This window comes from Lutra lutra, chromosome 13, assembly GCF_902655055.1.
Source record: "Lutra lutra chromosome 13, mLutLut1.2, whole genome shotgun sequence".
In the NCBI taxonomy this organism is placed as follows: domain Eukaryota; kingdom Metazoa; phylum Chordata; class Mammalia; order Carnivora; family Mustelidae; genus Lutra; species Lutra lutra.
The window spans coordinates 82,038,892-82,062,107 of NC_062290.1; the positions used below are offsets into that span (position 1 = coordinate 82,038,892).

General features: G+C 55.0%; 1 protein-coding gene across 13 annotated transcripts; it reads right to left on the reverse strand.

Moving 5' to 3' along the window:
* Window positions 1–10: 10 nt before the first annotated feature.
* Window positions 11–21,828, reverse strand: TRAF1 (TNF receptor associated factor 1). Of its 13 annotated transcripts, XM_047700092.1 has the most exons (11): window positions 21,495–21,510; window positions 19,430–19,671; window positions 19,142–19,266; window positions 18,561–18,819; window positions 18,066–18,462; window positions 16,013–16,097; window positions 7,622–7,687; window positions 6,773–7,183; window positions 5,108–5,285; window positions 3,084–3,232; window positions 11–1,196 (listed from the first exon to the last, which is right to left on the reverse strand). In XM_047700092.1, exons 5-11 carry the CDS (start codon window positions 18,203–18,205, stop codon window positions 978–980), a joined length of 1,248 nt encoding a protein of 415 aa, XP_047556048.1. In that variant the 5' UTR covers window positions 18,206–18,462; window positions 18,561–18,819; window positions 19,142–19,266; window positions 19,430–19,671; window positions 21,495–21,510; the 3' UTR covers window positions 11–977. The 13 variants fall into 13 exon arrangements, with proteins under 13 accessions (XP_047556048.1, XP_047556044.1, XP_047556043.1 ...); XM_047700088.1 differs by lacking the exons at window positions 19,142–19,266; window positions 19,430–19,671; window positions 21,495–21,510 and adding exons at window positions 19,708–19,828; window positions 21,719–21,828; XM_047700087.1 differs by lacking the exons at window positions 19,142–19,266; window positions 19,430–19,671 and adding an exon at window positions 19,708–19,828 and having other exon boundaries at window positions 21,495–21,580.
* Window positions 21,829–23,216: the final 1,388 nt, after the last annotated feature.

Below are 23,216 nucleotides of genomic sequence, written 5' to 3' on the forward strand. Positions count from 1 at the left end.
TCAACAGAAATCAAAACAATCTCTTTCTTTGGTTTTATACTTATTTAAAAGGACAACCTCCGCTCAGTGCCTCAGAGGCCCCAAACAGTCAACTGAAAGAAATACCCAGTTAATTAGGTGACATGTGATTCAGGAAAGCGCTGAAGGCGGGGCCTCTGAGGGAGGGAGAGCAGAGGGTTTCTGACCCCCTCCATCTCCCCCTCCCTTCTGGCTGCTCCCGGGAGCTGAGGGACCTGATTTCACCTACAAGAGGCGAAGGGGGGGTCCTGCCAGCGGAGGCACAGGCCAGGGGCCCACACAGGGGAGCATGCTGGGGAGCGGAACTGCCAGATTCGGGGTGGCAGGTGTGGGGTGGGCCAGCTTGGCCACGTGGGGGCAGGGAAGGGGGTGGAGGAACCTGGAGGCCACGAGGCTCCTGAATGTTTCTAGCTCCCCTGCGGCCCTAGGCCCCTCCTATACCAGGAGGCCCAGACCTGGAGACTTTCTGGGCAGGAAGGAACCTCAAGGTCTTCGAACCCAGGTCCCAACCTGATGCTGCCTCACCCTCCCCACTCCAGCACAGGGACCTTGCCGTCCAGAGAGCTGCTTTGCTCGGAGAGCTTCTCTCCTCCTCCCCATGCTCACCATCCCTGCCCCAGCCCCGGGCCCTCTTCCCTCCCAGTCGCGGTCACAGGCTGCTTCAACATGCAGGGCTGGAGGGGCTCCCAGGCTTCAAGCATCACTGTGGTCGGTGCAGAAGACAACAATCTACCGCCTCCTTCCGGACCTTTGTGGCCCAGCCCAGGGCCCCGCCACCACCAAAGCTGAAGGCGAGCCACGGTCCATCTGTCGGTCCTGCTCAGATCATGCCGGCCCAGCCCAGCATGGTGCCTGGGATCTTGGGCGCCACGGACAGGCCCTCAGTCAGCTTACAAACCCTGCAGCGTACTCTGGTGCTCCCTCGGGGGTCGGGGATGGCTGGCACGGCCCTTCCTGCCCTAAGTACTTGTCTCCACGATGCACTTGAGGAACATGGTGTCGTCCTTCACGTAGGCATGCTTGGGTGACTGCAGCCTGTTGAGGGGGAAGAAGAGTGGGCAGCCGCTGGCCACGTTGGTCTCACTCTGGGGCCGCTGGAAGGACGCGGAGCTCAGGTCGGGCCGGAAGGCATCGATGGCATGCTCGCGGTTGTTCTGGTCCAGCAGCATGAAGGTGACCTGTGTGGCCGGGGGCAGGGGATGGTCAGGCTCTGGGCAGCAGCAATGAGGGACCCCCATACAGCCCCTCTGACCCCAGCTTAGGCTGATCAGGAGCCAAAGAAACAATATAATGCCTGCGTTTGGCGTGTGGCAAGGCCCCCGGGGATGGAAGTCTTCCAGGGATAACCTGTGAGTAGGAATCAGATTTTCTATCCACCAGGAAAGGGGGAATTCAGAGCTACGCTCCATTCTGGTTGGCTGCTGGGGACTGAAGGTGGGACCAGGCACTGGCAAGGAGGCCAGACTCCATAACCTACGATGCCCCTTCCGGCTCTGGAACGTCTGACCCATCAGCTACAGCTAGGATCTCCCAGGATAAGGTAGAGGGACAAGAAGAGGAAGGCCTTCTCCGGGGGGGGCAGGGTGGGGGGTCTGTCAACCTGTGTCCTAAAACATGCATGCGTACCCCGAGACGCCAAGGCTCTCAAAGCGACACAGACCCCCTTCTCTGCCGCACGTCCCTGAAACACCCATGGCGACCACGCTGGTTCTCAGGCTGGGCTGCACTTTTGCAGGTCCTGGGAAGGTTTCAAGAACCCTGATGCTCAGGCCTCACCACACACTGGAAACCCAGCCGTTGGGTATGTTAAAACCCTCCCTGGCAGGTCTGGGAACCCCTGACCCTAGTGACTCATATCCAGACCACTGTGGCATCCCCACCCTGTCCCACCTGCTGGCCCTTATCTCCCTCCATCCTAGCAGAGGCCTGTGTTTTTGGCCCCACCCCATCCTTCCCCTCCCCAACTTGCTGGTTCAGGGGTGGGGAGGGCCTCCCCGCTACTGTCATCCTAAATATTTTAAATAGATTTTGTTTATTCGAGCAGTGTTTGGTGCCCAGTCCAAGTGAATGGGAACTCTAGAGACTGCCCACCCGCCTTCTGCTCCCACACAGCCTCTCCTCCCCTGGCCGGCGCCCCCCAGCCCAGTGGTACATTTGCTACTAGCAATGAACAGGTCAGAGTCACCTGAAGTCCACAGTTCACCTCTGGGTCTTATGCTCCGTACCCAGAATTCTAGCACACGGAAGAGCTTCACTGCCTGAAAAATATGCCGCTCTCTGCCTCCCCCCAGCCCCTGGCAACTACTGATCTCTCCGGTCTCCACGGTAGTGCCGTTCCCAGACCGTCCCAGAGCTGGGATCACGCGGTCTGTGCATGCCCTTCCGGACTGGTTCCTTTCACGAAGGGAGAGGCCTCTCCGGGTCCTCTGGGTCTCTGCATGGCCTGACGGCTCCTGTGTTCTTAGCACTGACGAGATTCTGTCTCCATGCCTGCAAATCATGCCTCCACGCACCCAGTGAAGGGGAGTCTGGCTCCTTCCACGTTCTGGCAATTATCAGCGAAGCTGCTGTAAGCACTGGTGGGCAGGTTCTTGAGAACCAAAGTTTTCAGCTGATCTGGGTAAAGGCCAAGGAGGGTGGCTTTGAGGTCAGAGGGGGAGAGTATGTTTCGTTTTGTCAGAAATTGCCAAACCGTCTCGTGTTTTGGCCGGCCGTGACTGGGAGTTTTGGCTGTTCCACAGCCTCACCAGCCTCTTGTGTTGTCAGGGTTCTGGCCATTCTCACAGAGTTGTTGTGGCATCGGCCTCCTTCCCCTTCTCTGAAAACGCTGTCAGTTCAGGCTGGCCCACAGCACCTCCTCCAGGCAGTTTTCCTTATTCACCCCATCATGTGAATTTCACTGCTACACGCCTTCCCGGGGGCACTGCTCCAGGCCTGTTAGCCCCTGGACTCATGATGCCCATCGGTACTAGATACGGACTCAGGATCTTGTTTTGTAAAAGGTGAAACCGAGAATGCAGAGAAGACCAGGACCCGGGCTTGCCCCTCCCCTGCCCAGCCCGTACCTTGTTCCGGAAAGGCCAGGGCAGCAGAGCATCGTACTCCCCTCTCATGATCACGATGAAGAGCGACAGGTGGGTCCTCTTCCCTGTCCCGTCCCCATTCAGGTAGAGGCGCAGACACAGCTTGTAGCCGTACTTGGCCGTGTAGAAAGCTGAAATGTGGAAGGCAGAGTTAACACTGACGGAGCTGGACGGTGTCGCCTGCGCAGACCAGGGAACCGGGACCTATGGTTAGGCAAGCCCAAAGTCAGTGGCTCAAAACTAAGAAATCTGGGGCTGGAGCGCAGCTCTCTTCTCAAGAGAGCAGCAAGGAGGCCCAGCCAGGGTCTTGGAGATCATCCAGCCAAGGGGCTCTCAACCAGTCGTCCAAATCACAGAATGCTGGGCCCAGAGTTTGACGCACGAGAGGCCCGAGAACAGGCATCTCTAACGGGGCGGTGATGCTGCTGGCCCTGCCCCACACCTGTAACCCACCTGCATTTCTCTGTGGGGAAACCAAGCCCAGTGAGGGGAAGTGGCTGGGGCCGGGCTCAATGTGCTGAGGGCAGAGCCAGAATTAGGACTCTGGCCTCACAACGCTGACTTCTTTCTACTGCCCTAGGCCAAGCGGCCCAACCACTGCAAGCTGGGGGAGCCTGGGACAGCTCCCACGCCCACCAGCTGCCTTGGTGAAGGCCCCCAGGGGATGAATCACATACCGCCCCCCCCCACCCCCCCCCCCCGCTGATTACTCAGAGTGGCCTGCGGGCAACTGAAAGGGCCATGCCAGTGTGGGTGCCAGTGGCTGTCACCACAAGGGCCCCTCTGGAAAGGGCCGGGGGGGCCAGGCTGGGGGAGCAGGCAGGAAGAGGGGGAGGAAGGACGGGTTGACAGTCTGACTCATCTGTCCCCTTACATTTTGGTGGAACAGGAAGTCAGAGACACTGCTGCTTTTTTTCCCTCTTTGGAAAGAAGGGCGGGGTGGGGAGGGCACTGTGGGGGAGGCAAGGCCACCCCAGGAAGGGGGCTGCTCCCAAGGGCAGGGGCCTGGCAGCGGGAGGCAGCCCTGCTCCGCGGCTTGGGGCAAAGGCCGGGGCCTGCCTGGATCCCAGCCCTGCTGGTGGAGGGTGTGTCAGAGGGGCTGAGGGACAGGACGGGTGTGAAGCCCAAGCCCGGGGAAACGTGCCGGGCTCTGAAAATCGTCATCCACAGAAATCCTCCTAACTTACTTAGATGCGTACATGTGAGACAAGAGGAAAAGCACGCAGGTTTGAGAATTTTATGAATAGATACATACATCATTACATCAGTGGAGACCAATGAACTAAGAGACACATGGACTGGGGTGCCTGGGTGGCTCAGTCAGTTAGGTGTCTGCCTTTGGCTGAGGTCATGATCCCGGGGTCCTGGGATCAAGACCCGCAATGGGCTCCCTACTTGGTGGGGAGACTCACTCTCTCTCTCCCTCTGCCCCGGCTTGTGTGCTCTTTCTTTCTCTTTCTCTCTCAAATACATCAATCAAATCTTTTAAAAAACCCAAGAAACAAGAGAAAAATCCGAGTAACTACTCCTTTCACGACAGGGTGCCAGGCCCCCGGGGCCCCAGAGACGAACCACACAGATTTTCCCGGCGCTCACTCACACACCACTCACGACCCACAAGTGTGTGTGTCACTTCATTCTCCTCTGGCCTTACTGCAGACCCTGGTGCTCTGAGGGCGGGGGTCCTACGGGGAGTGCCCACGGGGGGCATCCTCTGTGACCCTCTCATTTCCATCAGGACACTCCCTCTGCCACATCGAGATCGGCAGAAGTAGACAACAATCGTATTCCTATTTGCAGAATATGACTGATGTCAGGGAGGCAGAAGGCCTGCCCAATTCAAGCCGCCCATGCTCCATGGGGCTGAGCGGGGAGCCTGTCACCTCCACGACCCCGGCATGGTAGGTGGCCGGGATGTCACAGAGCTGGCCGCTGTCCCTGCGGGTTTCCTGGGCCCAGCGAAGCCTGCCTCCCCGTGCCGGGCTGCGCCCCTGGGGTGCTGGTACCTGGGGAGAAGAGGCTGACGGTCCTGCCACAGGCTGACTCGTGGCAGCGCCTGGTGACATTGGTGATCTTCCAGAGGAAGGTGCCATCGAAGGAGGCCTCCTCCATGAGGCGGAGGCCCTGCTCCAGCTTGCCCAGGGCCTGGTCTTTCTGAGCTAGCGTCTGCTGCAACTCCAGCACCTGTGGGGAAGCCCATTCAGTGGGGGACACCAGAGCACAGCTTGGGGACGGGGTGGGGTTACGGAGGTTATGGAGGTGACAGAGTCAGCTCTGTCCCCAATATGCCTTCCTGACCACGCCTCCCTCGGGCACATGGATCTGCCTGTGTCTGTGCCGTCCCTCCCACCTGGACCTCTATGGCCTCTCTCCTCCCCTGGGCAACTCCTCTTCATCCATCAGGAACCGGGCTCATGGAGCCCTCTTCTGGGAAGCCTCCCACTACTGCCCCAGCTCCGCTGGTCTCTCAGCGGTGTTCTGCAGGGCACTTCCTGAAGTTTCTTAAGATACGGCTTTCTGCCCTTCCTACCAGAGAGGCAGTTCCCCCTAACAGAGCCTGCGCCCATGCTCATTTCCTCTCTGTCTTCAGGCCTTGCACGATGCACGTGGGACCAGAGTCAGGAAGGTTCTTGACACACTGAAGGCATGGCTGCTGGCCTTGGGGAGCCCTCCTCGCTGGGGCAAGCATTACACACGTAACTGGTACACTCCCCACTGACATTTGAAAAAACACAGACTTATTCTTGGGTGTGCTTAGGTCGGGAGGGCAGGCATAGCAGTGAGCGTCCTTAGAGGAAACTGAATCCCTGATTTTCCTGATGGGAAAGCTGAAGTTCTGAAAGGGGAAGTGACTTGCCCAGACCCACATAGCAAGTTAACGGTGGAGCTGGAACTAAAATCCAAGCCCAGCACAACATGAGACAGTGACAGAATATTGCTGGACAGAGGAAAAAAAAAAGAAAAGAAAAGAAAGCAATATTAACATGATGACTGGCTATATTAGGAAAAGTATAAGCTCCAGAACAAGGGAGGACATTGTCCTGCTCAACCAAGAACTGTCAGGTAGATGGATTTTCTGGAGTTGGTCTGGGACCATCACTCTGAGCGTGTGGAATCCTTCAGAGACTGAGCCATAGCCCATGAGGACAGCATGAAGACAGCTGCTCTGAGGAAGGGGTGAAGGCACTGGGGGTGTTGAGCTTCAAGAAGGAAATATGCAGGGACTGCTTCTCTCTGAAGGGCTTCCACAAGGACTGGAAGGCAGTAGTTTTCAGTAGGCCCTGAAATGCAGGGCCAGGAACAATGCCGGGAAGACATAGAGAGGCTGATTTTAGTTCAGTGTAAGGAAGCACCTTCTCATTGTGAAAAACGTCCCCCGGTGGAACGCAATGCTTGGGAAGAGAGGACCCTATCACACGCAAAGTTCAAGCAAAGCAAATGAAGCACACCGGGCCGGGGAGCTTGACCTTGGCTGTCACCTGGGATTCAGTGCTCTTCCTCGAGGGTCTTGGAACACGGACAGATACCATTTGGAGGGGGGCAAGGGGGAGGCGTCCACTCAGCAGGGAGAATGTTCAGAAGGAAGGCTGCCGGTCCACTGCTCTAGAGACAAGACGAGGCCCAGGGTCCCCCGGAGCCCACCTTGAAGGGAGCTTGCCTCCCACGCTCACCCGCTCTTCCAAGCTCAGGATGTGCTCGCGGTCGAGCTGGCTCTGGTGGATGGAGGTGGCCAAAGCCAGGTGGGAGGCCTCCACCTCCTTGTTGAGGACGGCGACGATGTTCTCGAACACACGCAGCTTCCCCTCCAGCTCAGCCAGGAGCTTCTCCTTCATGAAGTGCTTCAGGGCCTGCTCGTCCTGGCTCTCGGCGTGGGGCGCCCGGTAGCAGTCCACTTCCAGGTCCCCCGCCACCTCCACGGCTGCCTGCAGCTGGAGGTCTGACAGATTCTGCTCCAGGGCCATGGGCCCGGACCCCAGGCCCACGTCCTGCTGGGCCTTCCACTGCTTCAGGAACCCCAACAGCAGGTTCAGGTGGGCGGTCTGGGAGGTGACTTCATGCTCCTGCAGGAGCTTTGGGCTCCCCTACCAAGAGAGCAGAGCTGGTCAGTGAAAACGGAGGAGGTTGAGGAGAACTAGGGAGTGGGGGAGAGTTCAGCTACCCAAAGGCTGCCAAGGAAAGTCAGGTCCATTTACCCAGCAAAGGGGAAGATGCTTTGTGTGTCACAAGAGGGGTCTGGACCAGCACCGTGGCATCAGACATGCCCAGGGTGAGCCGTGTGTGTCGCAGTCTCTGGAGCAATTCTGCCCTGCCCGTGAGAGCAGTGTTTATTCAGGACCACGGAGAGGGGCGGGGGGAGGGCGCGTATTTTAGTGGTCAGGTGAGACATTCAGAAGAACTTTCCTAAGTATGGAGATGATTTATAGTGGGATTTGTTGCTCTGAAGAGCCATTAATGTAAGGGACATCCAGAGCTCTGGGACTGCAGTGGCCCCCTCTCCTTTCTCACACCCAGATGCTTACCTTGTAGGAGCAGCCAACACTAGCAAAGGGGCACCCAGCTTCAGCCTCAGCCGCCTCAGGGTGATCCTAGAAACAATAATCGTCACCAGATGTTACGGGGGTCCCCAGTGGCCACCACTGGGGCTCTCTGCCAAACATGAGGTTCTACTGGGGCAGGAGCTGGGCTGGCCCACGTGACTTAGCACACGCTGTTCCTTCTCCGCCTGGCTGACTCCTTTCCACCTTTCGAGCCATCAGCCCTTCTGGGACACCTTCTTTAACACAGACCTCTGCTGTGATCCTGGGCTGCTGTCTCTTCTGTCAGGATATGTCCCACCTGGCTTTCCAACCATCATTCACTCTTTGGTTGCCCCCACTGGGCTGGGGGATCTTTGAGGGTCACAGCTGTGTTCCCAGGATGGGGCAGTGTTTATTACAGAGGAGACACTTGGGACATGCTGGCGGCATGACGGGGCACCTCTCACCGCCTGAAGCCCAGGGGGGCTCTCCTCACAATTCCCATCTGCTTCCCTCCTCAGCCATCCACCCGTGACTGACCGAGGCACGTCTGCTCTGCACTGCTGTCCCTTCCAGAAAAAGGACAGCCTGAGGGCAGCAACGCAGACGTGACTCAGTATTCAACAGCAACTAGACAATACCGTTAACCTGTTTATAGGTCTGAGGAGCTCACAAAATGCTTTCATGATCACACTATTTCCCGGGCCCCCAATGACACCGCGAGGATGGCAGAAGAGGTTTTTTTTTTGTTCCCATTTTACCGATGAAGAAGCAAGGCTGACAAAGGGGAAGAAATGTGCCCAAGAAGGAAGAGCGAGGGAGCTGGCCACAGGGCACTCACAGTCCCACATCAGAGCACTGTCTCTTACCAAGGATAAGCCCATGGGAGATCGGTAGAAAATTTTTTCCAAAACGCATTATTTAGAAGGGGCTTGTATCCGGAATATATAAAGAACTCTTACAATTCAACAAATAAGACAAGCCACCTAATAAAATGGCCAAAACAATGAACAGATACTTCCCAAAAGGCATTATTTAAATGACAAATAAGCCCATGAAAAGATACTCAACATCACTAGTCATCCCAGAAATGCAAATTACAACGAAATACCACAGGGAAATACACTACTGACTCAGGAGATGGGCAAAAATGCAAAAACGAATGATAACATCAAGTTTTGATGGAGGATGTAGAGGAACTTGAGAACACAAAATGGAACAGACACTTTGGAAAAATCAATGCAAGTGTATCATAAAGTTAAATCATACTTAAAAAGCAACTTTCTTACAAACCATGCCCATATGGTGAGCATACCACCCACACATTCTGTCCCTAGAAATCGACCCGAGAGAACCTGAAACGCACATGTGTGTGTGTATGTGACGTTCACGGTAGCTTTATTCGTAACAGCCCCAAACTGGAAGCAATCCAGATATCCACCAAGCGGTGAATGGAAATGCAGAGTGTGCTCTGTCCGTGCTGTGCAACGCTCCCTGGCCATCAGATGGAGGAAAATATGAATAAATGCGGTAACACGGAGGAACGTCAAAAGCATTACTGCTAAATCAAAGAAGTCAAGCTTTACAAGAAGTCAAAGACTACACGCTAGGACTCTGTTCTTACGAGATACTAGAAAAGAAATTTGAGTGACAGAAAGGAGATCTGTGGCTGCCTGGGGCTGCCGCTGGGGAGAGATGGCCTAGCCCGGGGCACAAGGAGGTTTTTTCCAGCACGGAAACATTCACCCCCTATGCTGTAGCAGTCCCAGAACTGTACACATTTCCTGGCATCCATCCAACCGTACGCTTAAAGAGCAGTGGATTTTATTGCTATGCAATAAAATCTTGATTTTTCAAGGGCTTTTTTTTTTTTTAAATGCTCTCATGGGGGCAAAAAGAAGGCAGATTTGGATGCAAGGGGAGGGTAGAGAGGTATTTCGGGCTGATCAAGTATAAAGCCACCCTAGTTATTATTTTTTAAAAGTAAAATAAGCAAGAGCTGTGGGTTTAATGAGTACCGCTGGTTTGGGGCACAGAGCAGAGCTCAGCAAACGGCTGCCCTCCCCTTCACCCCCTGCCCTGGGCTTCCAGCACAACTTGTTCCTGACAAGGAATAGAACACAGATGTTTCACTGGGGCGGGGGCAGAGGGCGGCCTTGGCAGAGACCGTGCTGGCTTTGGGGAGCAGCCGTGATGCAGCCTCTCCTAGCAGGTGGGAGAACAGAGAGGACCAATGGCCAGCTGAGGCTTGGCTGTGGACCTGGTTCCTGGGTGAACGGACCAGGGTAAGTTCCTGGGCTCTAAGCCTGAAGGGAATCCCAGCGGGGGAAGGCGGTGCAAGTGAGAAAACTGAGGGCGGAATTGGAGAGATCCCCGCAGGTGGAGGGGCCCATGTTCTTTTGGCTGCAGAGCCCTGCTGGTGTCCCGAAAGCCCACTGCAGCCTGGAAAGCCCAGTCTGGATGTATTACGATGCGTGGATGGGGGTGTGGGCCACGGCCGGCCTCCAGTGGCTGACGGACGATGGGCAGGGTGACTCGGGAGGACCTCAGAGGTCAAAGTAGCCAGCCCTGGAGTCAGCCTGGAGGAGTGCAAAGCCCATTTCAGTCACTTCACACGCTAGCTGTTTGGTCCTAGGAGACTTGTTAACCTCTCCCCACCTCAGTTTCCTTATCTGCAAAATGGGGATAATAGGACCCCCCCCCCCCCGCCATGAAGTTGCAGGGATCACGTAGGACAATATTCTTAAGTGCTGGCATTACTTACTGCTACTGTAACAAAATACCACAAACTTAACAGCTTCGAACAATACCATTTTATTATCTCACAGGTCAGGAAGGCAAAGCCTTCACGTCAAGATGTCCATGGGATCGTGTTCCTTCTGGAGGCTCTAGGGAAGACTCTGTTTCCTTGCTTTCTCCAGGTGGAGGTCACCTGCATCCCTTAGCTCACGGCCCCTTCCTCCATCTGCACAGCCTGCAAGACAGCATCTTCCAATCTCTCCGGCTCTGACTTTCTTGCCTCCCTCTTATGAGGAGCTTTGTGATGACCCTGGACCCCCCTAGATAATCCAGGATCATCTCTCCATCTCAATTTAATCCTTGAATTAATCACCTCTGCAAAGTCCCTTCTGTCATTGTTATGGGCAGAGTTGTATCCCCCAGCTCATCTGTTGGGAACCACCGCCCCAAGAATAGGACGACATTTGGAGATTTGGAGACAGGGTCTTTACAGAGGTGGTGGAGTTAAAACGGGCAGCAGCACGGCCCTCCTCCGATAGGACTGGTGTCCTATCGAACAAGAGAACACCAATGGAGGACAATACGATGATACCAAAGAAAGCAGCATCTCCTTTCTCCGGGAGAAAGGCCTTGGACAAAACCCACCCTTGCCTGTGGCTTCTTGCCTCCAGAACTGTGAGAAGACATTTCTCTTATTCCGCTACCCAGTCTGAGGTATTTTATGATGGCAGCCGGAGAAGACGAATCCAGCCATGGAAGGTAACATAGTCACAGGTTCTGGGGACTGGGAGGTGGACAGCTTTGGGGAACACCATTCTGCCTACCACAGCACTCAATGTTAGCCACAAGCAGTAGCTATAGGAGTATATTATTCGTATTTTTATTCCATGGATTAAACAGTGCCCTTGGGATATCTTTTTTTTTTTTCTCCCATGACTCTCATATATATGCTTCTCATTTAATTTTCCCCACTTGAACTTTTTCTTTTTTTAAGAATTATTTATCTGTGAGAGAGGGAGAGGTTGAGCAGGGAGAGAGGCAGGAGGAGAGGAAAAGGGAGAGAATCTTCAAGCACACACCCCACTGAGCATACAGCCTGATGCAGGGCTTGATCCTAGGACCCTGATATCATGCCCAGAGCCAAAATCAAGTGTTAGGCGCTTAACTGACTGAGCCACCTAGGTGCCCCTCTCACATCTTGAACTCTTAATAACTAATCCTATAAAACCCTATTTTGCCACTGGATTTCCTTGGGGAGGTGAGGAACATCTTAAACCTATTTGTATTTAAACTGGGCCAAAGCATTCTTGTGTGTTTTTCATAAGATCCCTGCAGTGACCTCTGAAGGCAGGCAGGCTGGGATCAGCTTCCTCCCAGTACAGATGGAGAACTGAGGAGGGGCCAGGCTGTGGTCCCAGGAAGCGTAAGCGCCGAGGACTCACCTGGACCTGGGTCTGCCGGTCAAGTTACGAGACCTTACAAGGGTCTGCCACTTTCTCAGCAGCTGGGCGAGCTCGGCCCCGGCAGATCTCACAGCGCCGTAAGGAGGAGCTCAGAGGCTCTGCTTCTCGTGAAAGTGGGAATGCGAAGCTCAGGGATGGCCAGCAGCTTGCAGGGAGTGATGCCAGTTCAGGGCAAAGGCAAAGTAGCGGCCGGGGACCTACAGTCCATGACCGGGGTCCTTCCTCCCAACCGGGGAGTCCTTGCCTTACCCGAAGGGTTGGGATGGAAGGGTCGGGAGAGGGAATCAGGCAGGGCCGCAGAGGAAGAATGGGGCATCTGTCCTGGGCCCAGCCTGGTCTGTCTGGTGCCGTAAGTGACCCCTGTGAGTGGCCTCAGGGCTTGCAAACTGCTAAAAATAAAATCCACAGTGGAATTTTCTCCGAGGAGGAAACAGAAACAGAAAACAAAATCCCAGCCCTGAGGGAACACTTGTCCTTCTGTGTCTGAGAAGTCTGGGGGTGTGTGCTATGCTGGCCAGGCCCTTTGTGATGGGGTCAGCAGGGGGTCCCATCAAGAGGTCCCCCACCCTCCATTAGGGGACCTGTGCACTTTGGAGAATGTGAGCACAAAGAGATTGACCCCACTGCCCCCACTGCCACCCTGAACATGGAGGCTGGCTCGGGTCCTGCTCGGGGATCACTGGGGCTGAGGGAGAGGTCCTTCACCATGACAAGGGGGATCTAGTCAGTCTGTGTCTGCCTGCCAGCTCCTGCCCTCTTCTGTGCCATTGCCTGTTTCTCTCTGGCAACTCCTGCTCAACTCAGTGGCCACCTCCCCCAGGAAGCACTGCCTCAGTGTCCTAGGTGAAAGTACTCTTGCCCATTCCCGTTTTTCCGTAGCACCTGGTGAACTCCAGATCTCAGGGCTGACGGTGTTACTTAAACCTGCATACAACACTTGGGGTGACCCACCAAGAGAAGGTGCCACTGGCTGAGGAGGCAGGGTCTGGAAGCTGGGTCTGCCTCCCCGTCATGGTAGGACGTGGATCCAGGCACACCCTCTTACTAAGCCTCAATATATTACCTAAAGTCTAGGCAAAACAGGGATATGACCGCCACCCACGACCCAGGATGTCACAGGATCGACACACTTCAAGGGACGCCAATAAAGGGGAGAAACAGTTACCCCGAATGCACAGAGACCGGGACAGACTCAAGAGGGACACGGTCAGTGTCCTCCCACAGATGCGGGCCTGCTTCGGGAAGGCTGACCGACTTGCCTCTCGTGGCCCCAAGAGAAACAGACTCCGGCTCAGTACAAAGAGGAACACAGAGCAAGCATCAGAGTCCCCTTTGGTCAAAGAACTTGTCTCACGGGATCACAAGCCTGTGGCTTATTGCTTGCTTCTGGCCTCCTCGAGTGATCTCTGAGGCAAAAGAGTGAAGGAAACAATCCCCCTCGCAGGGTCGCAGGCACACAGAATTGAATGTTATTTTCCAGGCACCAGTTGTTCCTTATTCCGCTGTCACTTCTAGAGGAAGGTCATTCCAGGCGAGAACCTGGCCTCTAACTAGGTCAGCAGTGATCCTTTAATATCTGGGTCTTAGAGTAGCTCCCAAGTCCACGGCTGTGAGCGTTTGAGAGAGATAGCCATCTAATGAACTCAGAGGCCGAGGACAGGCTGATAAGCAGATGGCATGGGAAAAGGCCACAAGGCTGGATGCCTCTGGGGTTGACTGGGCCGGCCTCTGACCACCCCGCACCCCCATTCCCCAGGTTGTTCTGCATGCACAACTTCAGAATGACCACATATGCAAAGGATTGACTTCTAATCAGCTGCTCTCCTTTGCTCAAAAGTCCCCCGAAGTTCCCACTGGGGTCAGGAGCCAGAGGAGTCTCTGGTCTTTCCGGTCTGCGGCTCTGAGCGGGTGTGAGACCACTGGCTCACACCGCACCCCCACCCCCGCCCCGGCTTTTCCCTGGGCACAGGGCAGGGCGGGGGGGGGGGGGAGCGTGAAGATCACACCAGGTGGGGAAGCCGGGGCGAGAGGCCTGCTGCCGCCTTTGCCCCCCTAGAGGCAGCACCCACTTCCACCCTGAAGGCTGTCAGAGCACCTGTGATTCTACCATTGGAATCACTTCATTTGATTTCGGGCAACAAGTTTCCCACTGCGCTCTGCAGGGCTCCAGGAGCTGCCAGAGCCCCTCAGGGGCGGGGACAGCAGAAAAGGAGGGGGTGCCAGGCTCCCCCTTAATCCGAGCACCTGTACTCTCATCGGATTTCACGTTCACCAAGATGAAAAATTAAAACCACTGGATTACGAGATGGAAAAGAGCTCTTCCCTCTATTACCTGAGATTTGTACAAAGAAAGTGCATTAATTTTGTTAAGAGGAAAAAATAAGACAAATTGGAAACAATCTTCCTGGAGCACTCGAGCAGGCAGGAGCCTCAGAAGGCAGGCGGCCTCCCCTTTGCAGGTGGAGCACGGCGGCCCATACCGAGAGCTGCGTACGGTCGGCTGGCTCTCACCTTAGCTCCCTGAGATGTGCAGACCGGGGGAGGCCTGGGAAGCCATTCCACGGGTCAGTTTGACCAGTTAGCTCATAACCATGCGGCCAAGTGCAGAGTTCTGGGAAAATGCACGGGGTCCTTACTGTTATTCCCTTGAGGGCCCACCGGGGAGGGGCTGCTGAGAAGAGGATGGGAGAGCCCTCAAGGCCAGCTCTGCTGGGGGCAGGAAATTCCTCCAGCTCTCTGAAGGCAGGGGGGGGGCGCAGAACAGAGAAAAGAGAAGGTGTGAAGACTTGTCCGCCTCTGGCTTCCTTGCAGCCAGCCACGGACAGGTCAGCCGGACATCACAGGTCCTGGACTGGCCTTGTAGGACCACCTGGGCTTCTTCATTTCACAGGTGGAGAAACAGGCACGAGCACGATCTTGGCCTCGTACAGAACGTACAATGCCGTCCCTGGACACCAGGCTCCTGGGCGCTGGGCTGTGGTTTCAGGGCAAGGAGGGAGCTCGGGCTGAAAGCAGTCCCCGAGAGGGAGGATGGCCAAATGGTGAGATCAGGTCACTAGGGAGTTTTGTGCTGAGACCCCCCAGTGGGCGCCGGGGGCCCGAGGTGTAAGGGGCTGCAATCGAGTGGCCGTTCTTACAGCTCTGGGCCAATACGAGTGTTTTTGTGGTTTGTTTTTTTTTTTAATTGTTGGATGAACATGAAGATGGCCATTTTTTTTTTATTTTACCAAGTAAAGATGTTATCAAAAATCCTATCATTGACTACCACCATCATTTCATTTGTACAAAGACATGTATAGGGAGGATATAACCCCAGAACAAAGGCTGATTCTACGAATGAAAAGGTTTCAGTTTTTTAAAAACTCACTACAATATCCTTACTTTTATCACTTTGTCACATCCTGGCAGGAACGGACCAGGTGTGGTTGGCCTGTGGGAGCCTCTGCCCTGGACAGACAGACCTGTGAGGGTTCTTCCAACTCGGAAGGGCTAGAGTTCTAGACTGTGTCGCGTGAGGATGTCTCTTTGGCCCCTCACACTGCCAAAGCCGTTTCTTATTCCTAGAAGCACAGCTTGGCCGAGCTCCAGAGGTGAGCTGAGAAGGATTTCTCCCTCTCTGAGGGCACACGGAGCAGAAAGACTGTCTAGATTCGCCGTGAAGGGCCAGAGAGCAAACACTGGGAGCCGCATCTTCTGCTGCAACTACTGACCTCCGCCGTCGCAGGGCCAAAGCAGCCATACACCGTACTTCAGTGAGTGTTTGGGGCTGTGTGCCAATAAAACTTTATTTGTAGACACAGAAGTTTGAATATAATAAAAATTTTCATGTGTCACAAAATGCCACTCTTCCGACTTTCTCAAACCATTTAAAATATAAAAACCATTCTTAGCTTGTGGGTCAGACACAACCAGGTGGCAAGCTGGCTTTGGCCCGCAGGCCATGGCTTATAGACCCGGGGTCTAGACTGGTGTTCTCACCCTGAATCTGCTGCACATCAGCGAGGTGCCTTTGACAAGTCACTCTGCCATGGTGAACAGCGGGCTCCTCAGTGCTTACAAACTGAATTTAATCCCAACCCTGGACGACGGCCAGCTGGTGTCTGCCTGGGACTTTGTGGGCAGCTGCCTAATGGCTTCAACCTCAACAAGAGGAGAAATTGGTCAAATCCCCTTTCCTGGCTGTGCCACGTACCTTCTCCTGAGACTGAAGGCTTCCCAGGCTTACAGACTGGGGGCCGTCCCCTCTGCATTTTGGACAGATCCGGTCCTCGCTGGTCCTGGGGACACATGAACAAAGCCTGCTGAGTGAAGCACTCATGACTTCCTGGGGCCACCTTCCATCCTGATGGCTCTAAAAGCCTGGGCCTTGCTTGGGGTGGCAGCTGATGTCAGTAAGCCGGCTCTCCCCCATCCCAGACCCACCACTCCCGAATCTTGGAAGTACTGGGTGTCCCCGATGTCTCCCGGGAGTTTGTTGTGAGCCTAGTTGGCAGCCAACTGACCTGGGGTGACCGGAGGCTGTCGTCACCCATATTTACCCCACTGAGGGGTCTATTTCTGTCTCACTGCAGAAACATCAATTATGCTGGATTATAAGGAACTGCCCCAGTTTCTGCTGGGAGAATGATGTAGCAATGTACTGCCTCACTTTTCTAAAATCTGAAAGATTCTGAATTTCAAAATACATCTGACCCAAGGCTCTCAGATAAGGGATTGCCCATATGTGGCCAAATGTGCTCTTCTTGGCTTTGGGTCTCTGATTTTCAGGAATGACAGATGACCATAGTCAATCCAAAGAAGGGGGCTCAGAGAACCAACCCAGCTTCTTAACCAGGAGTGGGTGTCAGACCCTGAGCAGAGTGACACACGCCCCTATGTGCTTTCAGAAAGTTCCCAAGTGTTGCCCACCCACGGGGAGAGCCATTGGCTCCTATCTACAGGCCCATCCTACCCAGGAGGAAAACAAGGCCCTGAGGACACAAGGACATGTGTGTTGGCCAAGAGCACAATGAGTCAGGAGCCGGGCGGAGCTCTTTTGGCCTCAGGCCTGGGTCCCTCCAACACCCAGAGAGCTCCATCCCCTGCTCTGGCACGTTTTAGAGGAATGGGGAGGAAAGCCAAGAGACCCATGGCAAGAGCCTGAGATGAACCCAGAAACATTAGCTCAATGGTACAAGCAGTCAAGCTTTGCTCCTCGCCCCGCCAACTCCCCACCTGGCTTGTCCACAGCCACATCCTCTCCCCTCCTCGGAGCAGCCCCTGTCAGAGCCTTTGAAATTCACAAGTCTGCCTGATTCAGTTTTCCCACCTTCTGATGCTGTAAAACCCCAAACAAAGGTCACACTGGGGGCACATGGCAGACACTAGGAGCATATCTGCCAGGAATCTGACCTGGGGCAGGCGGACTTAATCTCTCTATTGAGCCTCCTTGTCCCCATCTGTAAAATAGGCGAATAACAGTATCCACCTTCCCAGGCTCCTCCGAAGATCCAAGGAAACAGCGCTTAGCCTACAGTAGGTGCGTAATAGTTGCTTAAGATGGGATGCTGATGATCATATTAATGTCACACCTGAGATATTCATATTGTACATATAAACATATATATTTTTACATATTCTATACAAAATGTATGATTATATATATTCTATACACATATAAAATGCGTACTCTACATAAACACGTATTTATATAGAGACATGCAATTTAATATACTATATGGATAAATCTAGCTGTGTGTCCCCTTTGAAAGGGTTGCCAGTGAACGGTACAAGGTGATGCGTGCTATCGTGGAAGCAGATGGACTTTACAGCAGCATTTACCAAGGGAGCATCTACTCATTCTTCTAAAAACTTTTCCACATACTGTTGGTTGGGCCTTGTACCAACCCCGGGAGGTAGCAACCAGCTCTGGAGGGCTCTTACAGACAAAAAAGCTGAGGCTTCAGGGTGCTAGACACACAGCACCAGGCCCCCCAGTCAGCCAGCGGCCCCAGTGAGGGCAGAGGATCTCTCCCTCCCTCCACCCCAGCCGGCCTCTGCTGTGGGAGCGAACACCTTCCCGTGGCTACTGCTCCCGCCATCACTGGGAGGGCCGGAGCCAGGGACGACAAGGAAAGGGTGTGAAACAGGCCCAGTGAGGTGAAGTCACCTGCCGAAAGCCACCAGCTCCTCTCACCCTTGCCTCCCATCGGGGGCCCCTCCCTGACACCTTTTCCCCACCCAGCCCTGCTCCTCCAAGCCCTCACCTCAGGTTCCCAGAGAGACAGGCGGCACAGCAGGGGGCCCTGGGCTCTGGTGGGTCCTGGCAGGCGGTGGGGGGGCACCCAAAGGGAAACTCGTTCTCATCTGGGGCCGGGCGGGGGCTGCTGGCTGGGCCAGAGGCCATCCTGGGGTACCAGGTTGGCCAGGGGCTCCCGGTCTATGCGACTGTGGGGAGGAGACCAGCTGTGGAAGCTGTGGAAGCTGCTGAGGGGAGAGGTGAGTTCTGTCTGGCGAGCAGGAGTCTGATGACTTTATCTCTTCGTAGGCTTGTGTGGTTCAACGTCACAGCTGAGTCACAGCAGGGATGGGGCAGGAATTACCCTTTGTGGTGCAAAAAATCCCCTGGATGGTGACAGAAGGCTTTAGGAGTGTCCAGTCATTCTTTAAAGTGAGAGAGAAAAAGAAAACAAGTCAGAGAGAAAAAAGAAGTGGGCCCCAGATTTTCAGGAACTGCCATCAGAGTTTCCCTGTCTGAGCACCTTGGGCAGCTGCTGGCTTCCTCCTCCTCCTCCTCCCTGGGGACATCTGCAGAAAGTCACAGCTGGGGGCTCCTCTGTGTTCCCTGGGACCTTGAGAGAGCCTAGAATTCTCGGTGGGGGTGCTCGATGCCCTGGTGGAAATCCCCAGGGTTCTGGACGCAGGTCCAAAAACACAAGTTCCAGGCGCTTTAGCTGTGTCCTGGCCAGAGCGTCTCCGAGGTGAAAGTCACTTCCTCACAGTGGGTCTTGATAAAACCATCTGTTTAAAAAAAAAAAAAAAAAAAAAGACTTGTAACAGGCAGTCTCCAAGCCCCTTTGGGCTCTAAGATTCTGGGACCCTGATGGCCAAGGCAACCCGAGGCAGCTGGGAGGCTTCTGATGTCCCAACCTTGCCCATGGCGTTCCTCATCAGTCATGGTGATGACACCGGGCCCTCCCCGCTCCTTTGAAGCAAAGCCTCGGGACCATGAACTGCTCAGGCCCTCCCCCCATTTCCCCACTCAGGAAATTATAGGTGGCCACATACTTGGGTCAGGCGCCACCACTTCCCCAGCCCTGAGAACAAAGCTCTCAATAAATACTAGGTCACAGGGAGCTGGCCTCATGGCCCAGTGGGAGGGAGATCCACGGCTGTGTGGGAACTATGGCTTCTGGCAATGTCTACTGTGGGCCGGGCAACATTTTCCTTCCTGTTCCTCAAAGTGACCTGCTGGGGATTTAATAGCAGGAATTTAACACACAGGCACAGAGAAACAAGACGCCTTGTCCAAAGTCACAAGCCCCTGGTTGGGAAATGGCATGGGCACAAGGTCTGAGAACTCTAAGATCTGTGTTTTCTACCCATAGAAGAGAGATGAAAGCAAGGCGACCTGGTGGGGCTTACAGAGCCGGGACTGGACGTCAGAGCATGCAGCCTGTTTTCTCATCTACCAAATCCAAGAGATGATTCCCTCCACCTCTTCCCATCCTGCTGAATTTTTGCAAACTTTCATGGTGGTTTCAAATCCTGGGCTTTGAAGTCTGACAGTCTGAGTTGGGATCCTGTCTTCCACGTACTAGCTGTAGGTCCCTGGACATGGTCTTTAACTTCTCTGAACCTCAGTCTTTGCATCTGTAAAGTGGGGGAGAATAATAAGGTCTACTTTACCTGACTGTTGTGGTGACCAAGTGAGGGGGTGGGCGGAAGCCTCACATGGTACACGGCCCAAGCCAAGTGCTTGGAAGGCTCTGACATTGTATCCCAATAACGGCCACAGCCCTTCCAGCTCCTCAAGATCAAAGAAAAGAATTAAAATGGTAAATTATGCTTCCAAAGTGTTTCCACATCCATCAGCTTCACTTGAGCCTTGTAAGTAGGCAAGGCAGGCCAGATGTCCTCTGCCCCTAGAAAAATTCAACTGCCCCCATTCCCTGGAGTGATACTCGGGCAGCTGGCAAAGAGGACATAGCCCCCTACTGCTGCAGGTATAAACTGGGATGCCCACCCCCACCTGGGCCAGCTGTGGCCTGGGCCTCTCAGCAGATGACCTTGAGGCCTACTTCAGAGGAGGCCTATCAGAAAGGCACTCCCTTAACCACATACCCCAAACCTGTAAACCTCCCTGCATTCCTTCTTCCCCTTCCTGTGGCATAGACTGACACCTATCTCCACAACCAGGTTCTGGGTCCCTTTCTCCCTGGTCTCCTTTCTTTTTCCTCTGTCCTCAATGCCTCCCTCTCTACCAGATCTTCCCTATCAGCATCAAGATGTCCCCAAGCTGTTCCAATAATAAAAGGGAGAAATACCAGGTGCAGCACTTTAGTGCTGTGTTAAGTACTTCTAACCACCTCACCTGATCATATGACCCCTTTGAGGCAGGGACTGTCTTCATCATCCCATTTTACAAACCAGTTAAGTGACTTGCCCAGGGGCCCAGAGATGGTGCGTGGGGATTCCTGAACTCAGAACCTGTGCTCTAACCACACATTCCACCGTTTCCCCAAAGTCCTCTCCCGCATCTACACTCTCTCCACACTTAAACAGAACTTGTAGGAAAGACTGTCTATGCAGAGAATTCCTCCCTTGAGTCTCTGAAACCATCTCCCCAAGGTTCTCAATGTTGGGGTCACCGGTGCGCATGGGCTGTCCCAGTTTCTATCTAACAGCCCTCTGGCCAGCACCTGACACCATTCTTGGCTCCTCCTTTCAAATCCCCTTCCTTCCCCCGGCTTCTGCACCCACTCCCTGTATCCACCCCCCACTTCTCTGGCTGCTCTTCATCTTCTCCTCCACCCCTTTTCTCTTCTACTCTGAACCTCCATTGGTCCCATCTCCCTGACTCCACCGCAGGGATCCGCAAGGTTGGAGTCTGTCAGTGCCGTGTCCCCCCACCAGCCTTCCACTTGACCTCTGGGGTGCACTTGGACCAGACTCCTGGGAGTCTCGGTGGTCCGCCCCCAGAATGGGGTTGGGCGCCCAGCTTTGCGATCCCGACGCGTCCCCAACCTGAGCACAGCCCCCTGTCTCCGCCACCCCCCCGCCCCGCCCCGGTTGCCCCGCTCAAAGATGCTGGGTTGCTTCTCTGTGCCCGCCCGCCCCGCCCCCCCCCCCAAGCCCCGTTCGTGCATCCCCCGCCCCGGGACAAGTGACTGTCCCCTCGCTACTGCCACAGCTCCAGGTGCGTGCCCCGTGCTGAGGGCGTAGCAGCGCGGGCGACTAGTCAAGGATGGGCGAACCCCTGGGCTGCCCCGGCTGCCCGCAGGAAGCGCTGCGGTAGGGAGTCCGGGGGCGGGCTCTGCAGCGGTGGAGTCCTCGTCACGGGCCGCGTGGGGAGGCCTGCACTGGGGGAGCCCCCGCCCGAGCGAGCGGGAGCTGGGGCGTCCCGGGCCGGGGAGCGTGGGGGCGGGGGCCACAGAGTCTCGGGCTGAGCCGGGGCAAGGTGCAGCGCCACCAACCTCCGCGCCGCCGCCGCCGCCGCCTCCCCGAGGCCCGCCGGGAGCTTCCGGTGGGGCGCCGGGGACGTGGCCCGGGAGGCGGAAGCCGGGGAGGGCGGGGGCGGGTCCTCGCAGCCTCCTCCCGCTCCCGGGGCCGCCCCGGGGGCGGGGCGAGCGCTTCCCTGGCCCGCCCCCCCCGTGGGGAAACTGAGGCCGGGGGCCGCGTCTGCAGCGTGGGTACTGACGCGCTGCCCTTGTCCTTCTCTCCCGCCGTGGCCCCGGCGCCGAGGCAGAACTCAGGAAAGCGTTTGCAGAGTAAACGAAAACAGACCTGGGACTTGAACCCCCACCCCGTCTCCCGCTTGCCTGAAATGCTGCGTGGGGATGGGGTGAGCAGTAGCAAAAGCCCTGCTCCTGGCTCTCTTGGATTCCTGCAAAGCGCCCGGCGCAGTGCGGGGCTCGCGCAAGCTTCCTGGTTTGGGGCGGTCGGTGCAAAGCGGTTCCAGAGGCGCTCTGTCTTTACCGAACTAGCTGGAACCCTGTCTGATTTCTTCTATACACACACACGCACGCACGCACGCACGCACGCACGCACTTGTTCTTTATAAACTTGTGTATATCAGTAAACAGTTAGGGAACTTAGTGCTGGGGTGGAGTTTTTGTTTAAAAGATACAAACAACCTTTATTTTTTTTGTCAGTTTGTCAAAGACTCCCGCATCAGACCTCTAAAATCTGCAGGACCGGTAGCTGAGGGAGGAGTGAGGCTGTTCTCTTTGTTGATTTGGTTTTGTTTCAGTTACTCAGAGGCATCCATTACGTTCTCTTTATGTACCAGGGGCGCTCTCTCTCTCTCTCTCACTTTTTTTTTTTTTGGTCTTGATACCCAACCGGAGTTGGGAACTGTGTTTTAGTTCTCTGGTTTTGTTTTGTTTCTTTCTTTCTTTCTTTTAAGATTTTATTTATTTGTCAGAGAGAGAGAGAGAGAGAGAGAGACTGCCTGGCAGCGCCAGGCAGAGGGAGAAGCGGACTCCCCACAGAGCAAGTCGCATGTGGGGCTGGATCCTGGGACCCTGGGATCAGGTCTGGGATCATGACCTGATCCGAAGGCAGGCACTTAACTGACTGAGCCACCCAGGCATCCCTGGGGGTGGGGGTGGGGGTGGGGGTGGGGGTGGGTGGGGGGGGGTGGGGGTGTGTGTGTGTGTGTGTGTGTGTGTGTGTGTGTGTGTTTTGAGAGGTAGTTAAGCCTCCTATCCATCCGGAGCAGAGCTTCTGCTGGCTTCTGAGGGAGCAGCTGGTGCTGCAGGACAAAGAGCCCTGCTGGTGAAAGGAGAGCCTTCGGGTCCTATTTGGAGGAGAGACACCTGCTTGCAAACAAGCAGAGGCTCTCCAGGGCCTCCCACAGAGGCCATCTGTGGGAAGCTGACCAGCGGTGGTCTCTGTAGGGTCTTTCCATTCTAAGAGAAAAGGATTGAGTTTTGAGTCTCTGATTTAAAAATTCACTGATGTTTGGTCCAGTCCATGAAGGATGTGGGACCCGTAAAAGCCATTCTCTGGTCCCACCTCTGTCCCAACCACCCTGTCCTCTCTACCCCCAAAATAGAGCAATGTAAGCGAACAAGCAACCTGACCTCACACTCCTCATGTGTCACTTCCTGTTTTCAAATTAATGAGCTCATTTGGTGGAAATTTACCAAGGGAAATAGTTTAATTTTGGAAAGTACCAAAAACTTATCTGTAGT

Excerpts from the sequence above, each read along its gene's own strand:
- TRAF1 (XM_047700088.1), bottom strand. The coding sequence starts at position 18,205 with ATGGCCTCTGGCCCAGCCAGCAGCCCCCGCCCGGCCCCAGATGAGAAC. Across the intron at positions 7,688-16,012 it reads GCCTTCAGTCTCAGGAGAAG|GATCACCCTGAGGCGGCTGA; the intron begins GTACGTGGCACA and ends TATTGTTTCTAG. Across the intron at positions 1,197-3,083 it reads CCTGGCCTTTCCGGAACAAG|GTCACCTTCATGCTGCTGGA; the intron begins GTACGGGCTGGG and ends CCGGCCACACAG.